This window comes from Cololabis saira, chromosome 21 (assembly GCF_033807715.1).
Source record: "Cololabis saira isolate AMF1-May2022 chromosome 21, fColSai1.1, whole genome shotgun sequence".
In the NCBI taxonomy this organism is placed as follows: domain Eukaryota; kingdom Metazoa; phylum Chordata; class Actinopteri; order Beloniformes; family Belonidae; genus Cololabis; species Cololabis saira.
Genome location: NC_084607.1, coordinates 32,753,324 through 32,762,687, shown reverse-complemented (window position 1 = coordinate 32,762,687; position 9,364 = coordinate 32,753,324). Strand labels below are relative to the sequence as shown.

The window sequence follows — 9,364 nt, the reverse complement described above, 5'->3', positions numbered from 1 at the left end:
GCCCCTCGCCTGCAGTGGAGCCCCCATCAGCAGCGGAGGCCCCCGCCTGCAGGGGAGCCCCCCGCCTGCAGGGGAGCTCCCCGCCTGCAGTGGAGCCCCCATCTGCAGGGGAGCCCCCCGTCTGCAGCGGAGGCCCCCTGCCAACATGGCACCAACATGGCCCCAATATGATGTCAACATGGCACCAACATGGCACCAACATGATGTCAACATGGCACCAACATGATGTCAACATGGCACCAACATGGCACCAACATGGCACCAACATGATGTCAACATGGCACCAACATGGCACCAACATGGCGCCAACATGGCCCCAATATGATGCCAACATGGTGCGAACATGGCATCAACATGGCGCCAATATGACATCAACATGGTGCCAACATGACGCCAACATGCTGCCAACATGGCACCAACATGGCGCCAGCATGACAACAACATAGCACCAACATGGGGCCAACATGACAACAACATGGCGTCCACATGGTGCCAACATGGCACCAACATGGCGCCAACATGACAACAACATGGGGCCAACATGACAACAACATGGCGTCCACATGGTGCCAACATGGCAGCAACATGACGCCAACATGGCACCAACATGGCGCCAACATGACGCCAACATGGCACCAACATGGCGCCAACATGACGTCAAAATGGCGCCAACATGGCGCCAACATGTCACCAACATGGCGCCAACATGACGTCAAAATGGCGCCAACATGGCGCCAATATGTCACCAACATGGCGCCAACATGACGCCAACATGTCACCAACATGCCACCAACATGACGTCAAAATGGCGCCAACATGGCGCCAACATGTCACCAACATGGCACCAACATGACATCAAAATGGTGCCAACATGGCATCAACATGGTGCCAACATGACACCAACATGACACCAACATGACACCAACATGACACCAACACAGCGCCAACATGACACCAACATGGCACCAAAATGGCAGAGCAGTGAGGGGTGGAGTAATGAAATGATGGCCTACAAGGACCGTGTGCAGCTTTCTCACAACACAACACAGCGCGTGACGACTAGAATCATGTGTCTCCTAACACGTGCAACATGTACGTCACTAAGTCCAGACCCGACCTGGACCCTACCTGGACCCTACCGAGTGGATTCTACAAACCTACCCATCAAACTAAAAACAGCGTTTGTGATTGTTGCCAACACCTCCTGAGGTGCTAACGGCACAAGGCGCCTCACGCCTGCCCTTCTTCACGTGATGAGGCTCAGCTTTTATTGTGAAGTCACACGGCGGCGACGTACGTCGTATAACAACATGTAAGAGCGTAACACTTACTTACACCTACAGAACATGTTCTGCATGATTTGGCAACAAAGTACTTGTGAAATGTTACAGAACGAAGCTCTGGAGCACCATGCAGACTGAGGTCAGCTGGCAGTCGCCTGGCAGGAAGGAGAAGTGAAGTTAAAGTCAAATCAAAGGAACCCTTCTTCGCTGTAAACGGATCCCCCGTGTTCTGCTGCGTTCCTGACAACACCAGAGTAAATGTGGGGGAAGGGGACTAACAACCGCTAGGTTGGATCGACTAACTGGCGCCGGGCTGGCGCCGCGCTCAGTTCTTGATCTCCAGGATGGATGGGTTGTGGTCCAGAATGGCCAGAATTATTTTGTCCATGTACTTCCTCAGGCGCAGGTTGATCTCCTCCTGCTCCTTCAGAGCGTCCACCAGCTGAAACAGACAGAGACGTTACATTCACCGGCCCAGAAAACTGCTCCGGTCCGGGGAAACGGCAGACACCAACCTCGTCTCTGGAGGCGTTGTCGATCTCCGCCGCCAGGCACTGGGCCTTGCTGTTGCAGGAAAACAGGTTCTTGGCCTCGTACAGACTCAGGCTGAGGATCTGAGCGTTCAGGTCGTCGTTCTGGTCCCGCAGCTTGAAGTTGTCCTGAACAACCACAGAGACGCCGTTTAGAAAAGCTTGATTTATGTACTGGCTGTGCCCTCGATTACAAGTTTTTTGCTCTCGAAAATTCGAAAGTGTATACTAGTTCCTAAGCCTATTACAGCTTTGTTCGGTCCTTCTAGCGATGACGATCCCGGGATGACTTCTACTGAGCGTCTATTCTTCTATATGATCTCTTTTTCCTTGCTTCTGGTCAGGCGGGCCATTTTGCTAAGATGGAAGGGGACGGCCTCGCCCACACACACTCAGTGGCTCCGAGACATTATGCACTGTCTTACTCTAGAGAAGATAAGATTTTCAATTAGAGGCTCAGAGGTAAATTTTATAAGACCTGGCAACCCTTTTTGACTTATTTCCATGATTCTCATACAACATAGATTAGTTATACCGTGAGAGAGTGAACACGGTGGACCCTTGACGTTTGAGAAGCTCAAGGTTTAGATATTACAACACCTGCCAACTTTGTTTTCCTCTTTTTGTGTGACTATTACTTAACATCTTTAAAGATTTGGGTGGGGTTTCGGGGGTTAGGGGTGGGTTGGTGGGGTCACTGTACTACCTCAAGATTCCAAGATCTCCTTTTCTTTTTTCTCTTCGATATGTTTTGTTAGATAAGACAATTTTGATACCATCTGAACCTGCACCAGCAAAACCCTCAGTGGGTTTTGTTTTTGTTTTTGTTATGGTTGTGATATACATTCTCAATATATCATTGTTACTTTTATATTCATTGTGAAAAATAATAAAGATTTGAAACAGAAAAGCTTGATTTTCTCACGACTAAGAGCCCAGATATACTTTCTGTTGGTGCTTGCGTTCACGTCCGTTCGCGTGCAACACCAACTGCAACGTCGCTCGCGTAGTACGCGAGGAGAGCGCGTCGTACCGGCGGTGACCGATTGGGGGCAGTAAGCAGAGCAACAGTTGGAAAAGTGATTAAATATCTAGTAGCAGCAGTAGTAGCAGTAGCAGATTAGAACAACGAACAAATTAACATGACAACATTGGATGAAGAGGAGATTATAACATTGCTTTGGTTGTGATCTCAGCAAAGGAAAGGGCGCCAGCGACCTCCGCGTCGTCACCGTGCGTTCAGTGTCTTTTTGAGAACGTGCACGTTGACGCGTCAGATGAACGCAGTATACGCATGGCGGCCATGATGCGTACGCGTTCTGAACTGCAAGTAGATCTAGGGCTTTACGTGTCCTCCCGTCAGAGGTGGCTAGTAACGAGTTACATTTACTCCGTTACATTTACCTGAGTAAGTTTTGGGAAATTCTGTACTTTTAGGAGTAGTTTTGAATCATTATACTTTTTACTTTTACTTGAGTAGATTTGTGAAGAAGAAACTGTTACTCTTACTCCGCTAAATTAGGCTACGTTGAGCTGTTACTTTTCTTTTATCCCCTCCGCGTACGCGTCAATCTCATGACATCACTGAGTGATTCTTTGGGAAAAATGTTTGTTTTTGCATGTTTTGTCACATTTACACAGACTCAAACACACACACACACAGAGTTTCTATGAGTTCATGGGCTTGTTCTAGTTCTGCCTGCGGAGCCTGGTTAAAAAAAAAAAGTACAAAGGCTTGAAATTTTGTGCTACTTGTGCTTAATTTATTTTTTTTATTCTGTTATTATTTTATTTATTTTATTATTTATTAAACTACTTGAATTTACTTTAAGATTATTTTAATTTAAGCTATTCTTTATTAATTTTAATTTATTTAATTATTTTATTGATTTAATTTGCCTGAAGATGATTATTTTGTACTTTTGTCTGTTTGAATGGATGTGTTAACAAAATAAATCAGACGTTACTCAACAGTTACTCAGTACTTGAGTAGTTTTTTTCACCAAGTACTTTTTTACTTTTACTCAAGTAATTATTTGGATGACTACTTTTTACTTCTACTTGAGTCATATTATTCTGAAGTAACAGTACTTTTACTTGAGTACAATTTTTGGCTACTCTACCCAGCTCTGCCTCCCGTGTCACACACCCTGGTTCCTCTCTCGACATAACGCGGCTCACGTGTTTTCAGCAGCCCTCCACCAGCTCTGATATGACGCACACGCAGGTCCGATCAAGAAGGATTAGAGATCCATCAAAAGGACCTGGATGTTGGCTGCTCGGTGGCGTAGTGGGTTAAGCAAGCGGCTCATATACTGAGGCTACAGTCCTCCTGCAGCGGTCGCAGGTTTGAATCTGAACACCCCCTCAGATCCAGAGGAACCAGCTGAGGTTCTCCTGGCACCGCTGGAGGAGGTCTGGACCTGTCTGCCGAGGCTATTCTAACTCAATAAATCCTGGTGTTGTGGGATATTTACTGACATCCTTCTACTCATGAGCGTATACTTGTGCTGTGAATCAGCACGTGTTTTTACGCTCACGAGTTAAATCCAAGTAAAACCAACCACGGAAGATTCTACAAATGAAAGGAGGTGAGAGAGGAACCAGGGTGGGTGTGTACTGTTTGTTCACCTGTTTCAGTCTCTTCACTTCGTGCTCCATCTCCACCTCTCTGGTCTTGGCGTTGAACTCCGACAGCCTCTTGCCCTTCCCAGGATGCTCCATCTCCAGCTTGAACAGCTGAAGATATTCCAGCTCTCGCCGTAGATCGTCGATCAACTGCCAAAACAAGATTTGGTGTCAGAATAAATCCAAGTCTCACACTGCAAAAACTCAAAATCTTACAGAGGAATATTTGTCTTAGTTCTAGTTAAAATGTCTCATTTTTAGTCAAAATATCTCATTACACTTAAAACAAAAGTCGTTACCAGAAAAATAACTTGTTATTTGACAATTTTCACCTGTTTCAAGTAAATTTATCACTTGAAATAAGTAGAAAAATATGCCATTGGGACAAGATTTATCTTCTCATTACAAGCAAAAAAAATCTTGTTCCACTGGCAGATTTTTCTACTTATTTTAAGTGAAAATCTACTTGAAACAGGTGAAAATTGTTGTTTTTTCCAGTGATGAGTCTTGTTTTAAGTGTAATGACATTTTTTTGACTAAAAATGACACATTTTAACTAGAAATAAGTAAGTAAATAATATTCTTGTTAAGATTTTGAATTTTTGCAGTGCAAGTCCTGCAGCAGTCCTGCACAGGTCCTGCAGAAGCTGTCACACAGAGAGGGTGTCTCACTTCCTGCATGGCCTCCTTCTCCTTCTGAAACTCGTGCCGGTTGTGCCAGAGCTTGTCCATGATCTTCCGGTACAGGTCCAACTCATCACTGAGCCTCAGACTCGTGTCCTCCAGCTTGTCTGTCATTCTCTGCTTCTCCTACAGAGGAAAAACATTGTTTGGAGATGAGCATATTCTCTTCCTCCCTCCCATCAGATGGAGAGCAGACGACCAGCATCACTTTTCGACCCGCTGACCAGGACTGATCAGCGTAAAAACAGGGTTTCATACTAAATGTTGAAAGGTAAAAGATAATAATGAAAATCTTGGCTTCAGTTTGCTTTTGATTTGATTTGATTTATTTATTTGCAATTTTTTGAAAGAAGAAAAGAAAGAAATGCAATGGAATGCGTTTAGAGAAAATAAAAAAATGTAAAAATAAAAACAACAAAAAAGAAAATGTGCTGGAGAGGTCAGAAACCTAAGAGCCTCCCCTCTATGATGCACTTCAGATAGTAAAACAAGAAATACTTTAGAGAAAAAAAAACACAAGATGGTTAAATAATAGTTAAAATAGACATAAAAAATATGATAAAAGGAGCAGAATGTATTATAAACCAAAACAAAGAGCATCTGGATATATAGTACAGTGTACTTGTATGTACATGTAGAGACATTGATGGTACTGGGTCAACAGCTGTTTACATCGCAGCTATGAGTTTGTTTTTTTTTATCTTTTTCTTGAAAACAAGGAGGGACGGAGTGCCAGGTACTAGGTAGGAGATGTTATTCCCCTCTGTATTTAATATTATATTGCCCTCTAATGGTGCGACATCGGGGTGGATGGAGATGAGATGCTAATCTAAACTGAATATTGGATTTTATACAAAAGTATTGTTGGAAGTGGAGTGGTAGTGATTGTCTTAAATACAGAATTTTGTAGATAAAAATAGAGATTTGCATTTTATTGAAATCAAAAATATAATTTTTTTTTTCTCAAAAATATTGCACTTTATTATTTTTTTTTTTTTTTTCAAAAATATTTGTAATCTTGAGTTTAGAAAAAAGGGGAACAGATGGTTTTGGACAGCAGAAAGAGGATTTGTCACTTCTGCCTGATGCTCTATTTGGACCAGAGTCACGCCCGGTCCGGCAGCAACTGCAACGTTCCACCCGACATCTGGGTCTCAGTCCAGATGAAACAAGTACCCCTTCACCAACATCTGATCTCAGACTGGAGCTGGACTTTAACACCTGAAAATGAGAGGCTGACGTGCTTTTGTCGTCTTGGTAACGGAAAATGTAGCCGTGTTCAGCTCGTCTGACGTGGTCCAGATTCTGTCAGATCAGGCTGTGACCTTGTTGAAGGACTGAACCTCTCTAACTGCACCATGCAGCTACGCACGTCATCGCTGCTCCCCTGAGCCTCTTTTATAGGTCCCCGTGTGCAGCAACCGTTTCATTTCTCCTTTTCTAGTAGTTTAATGTATTTCTGGCAGTAAAAGACCAGGGAGATAACACGTTATCAGTACCATAATACCATGAACCAGAGGCTGTAGGAGGCCAAAGTCATGACATAATAGGGGTGTAACGATACACTAATCTCACGATAAGGTATGATACACGATATTGAGGTCACGATACGATACGATATTATAGCAGTATTTTTTAACAACCTTGCATGAGGAACATATAACTGGAAAAAAATTGTCTTTTATTTGAAAGACACAAAATACAAAACAATGCTGTGTGTTTGCCCTATTGTTACAGTTTGTAATGCTTTATAACTGTTTAAGTTTTAAACAGCAAGCCAGGCCAACCATTTTCCACAAACTGAACTGAAAGTAAATGTCAGGTTTGCATTATGCATCTTTAGTTTCATACAAGTACAAATATTTTGCCACAAACTGAATAGTTTCTCTCATGGATGACTTGACTTTTTTCTTTTCCAGAAATTTAAAAACTAAAATTAAATAAATAAAAGTAAATAAATAAACTATGAAAAGTCCCAAACTCCAAATGCACCATGACTGTTATTGATCTTGTGCCAGAGCTCAGAGCTTCACCTGCTCCAGCCTGAGGCCGTAAGGTGAACCCCGGTATCGTTTCATCCTCCCACCTTTGGGGACGACACAATCTTTACATCATAAAAAAGATTGATTCATGCTCACCTTATAAGTAAAGGTTTGGAGCTCAAAACCCCCCAAGAGTCCCGTGATCGGGACACAAAACGGTACTAGTTTCTTCTGAGCGTAGTCAGATTTTGGTCCGCGGGTCGAGGCGCGGTCGTCACGTGATCCCGCTGCACCAATAGGATGTTACTAGTAAACACGATATATTATTAATAACCCAATATCGTTCTACAGTTTGTCACCTCAACGATACGTATCGTGACGTTTTTGTATTGTGAAATTTCGTGGCACGATATATTGTTACACCCCTATGACATAACATGCCCTTATCCACTACAGCTGCTGCAATTGGGCCAAGAAAAGAGAAAGAAAAGGCAAATCACTGAATCACTGAGACGTGGAACTACAAAAATGATCCCTCTGCACTTACAGGTTCATGAATCTCAGACATGCTGCATCCAGACATCCTTCGTAATAAGATTATCACAGGCCTGGAGCTGATTGTGGTCCAGGTTGAACAGCTTACTGTGTGTGTTGCAGGGATCCCTGACTACCATCTCCCCACAATGACACTAAAGTTTTGAACTGAATTATTCGACTGGGATGAAAAAGCAACCCGTGTTTAAAAGTCCAGGTTCTGACACAACTTGTGGCAACCTGCACTCACCTGGTCCAGCTTCTCCGTCCGAGACTTGAGTCTGCTGACGTTTACCGTCATCTCCCCGTTGTCGTCCTCCAGCTGCTGGACCCTGTAAAGGAATCAGTGTGGGACTAAAGTTGCTTTCATCAACGAAAATCAGGACTAAATATCGTGGTCAACGAACCTTTATCACCTGAGGAAAATGAGACGAAAACAAAAATGCTGGTCAAGGGACGATAACGATAATTAAATATATAATGCAATATCGTAGAGGAATAAAAACCAGACTAAAATGTAGATTACAAAATAAAAATGTGTCTTCATTTTCGTTGACGAAAACAAGACGAAATGTTCTAACAAAGATCCTGAATGTCCATGTTTTCAGTAGTTTCCTCTGGTTTAGTTCTGCTGCTGGGTGACGTTAGTCCTCAATCCCAGTCGCTGCAGCGGGGAATCAGATCCAGAAGATGCAGCTGCAGAGTTAGAGGCTGATGCCGTTAACGCAGAGCTCTAGGTTCACGTCCATTAAAAACTAAGTTACATAGAGAAACGCGGGGATCTTCTCTGGGGCTGAGAGAAGAAGAAGAACCATCTCTGGATACATTTTCCTACATAGACGTGGAAAAGAAAACCCAATGTGTCGTCGGAAAAGAAAAAGACGGGGAGAAATGTGGAAAAATAAATATGTTGTAAACTCAAATTAGAATCTTCTGTATCTGGAATGAATGTATTCTTGAGTCTATAAGGTAACAATAATATCATAATAAGATAACCTTGTTTGAATTGTAAAATGTGTTTGGCTAAATACAATATTTGACTAAAATGGTCCTGGACAGTTCTGACTAAAATAAGACTAAAATGCTCAGACTTTTAGTCGACTGAAACTTGACACGACTAAAAGGAGAACGAACGTGACTAAAACTAATAAAAACTAAAATGATAGCTCGACCCAAAGACTAGACTAAGGGCCAATCCCAATGTTCAACCTACTTTCTAACACTAGCCCTCACTCACTACCACTTCACCCTCAAAATGAAGCCACAAACCTTAGGGCCCTTGTAATCTTCCCTAGGGATTGGGACACCACTTGCTACGTCACTGCGTGGTTTACGTTCGGGTACGTAAGCGACTGCGTAGTTACGGTTGCACATACGTCACACCATATCAGGAAGCCCAGAGATAAAAGCTGCTTTAATTTCCGCTGTAGCGCTGTTAATATGCCACTTTAGTGGCATATTCAAGTTTTAATATTTTTTCAGGCGTAAAAGTAACCGTTAAGATCCCCAACCTGGGCTCAGTTTATCCAAATAACGGCTGTTAAGAAATTTGCTCCGATGTTTTCGGGGATGAGAAGAGCAGCCGGCGATTTATGGTTCCGCGTTAAATCAAACCATAAATTAGCCTTTATTCTGGCGAGATCTGAAGATACAACGCAACAACGACCAAGCGAGTGATTATGTACATTCACTGAGTGAATATTATGAAAGTAAAATATATATT

The 9,364-nt window shown here is 42.9% G+C and overlaps 1 protein-coding gene across 1 annotated transcript in view; it reads right to left on the bottom strand.

Moving 5' to 3' along the window:
• Positions 1–745: 745 nt before the first annotated feature.
• The window catches only part of rab11fip4a (RAB11 family interacting protein 4 (class II) a), a 30,019-nt gene continuing 21,400 nt past the window's right edge, over positions 746–9,364 (bottom strand). Inside the window, exons 11-15 of the mRNA XM_061712097.1 lie at positions 7,892–7,973; positions 5,114–5,251; positions 4,445–4,591; positions 1,799–1,942; positions 746–1,725 (exon numbers count right to left, since the gene is read on the bottom strand). Coding sequence (XP_061568081.1) covers positions 1,609–1,725; positions 1,799–1,942; positions 4,445–4,591; positions 5,114–5,251; positions 7,892–7,973 — 628 coding nt within the window. The 3' untranslated portion in view covers positions 746–1,608. The remainder of the gene's footprint in view (positions 1,726–1,798; positions 1,943–4,444; positions 4,592–5,113; positions 5,252–7,891; positions 7,974–9,364) is intronic.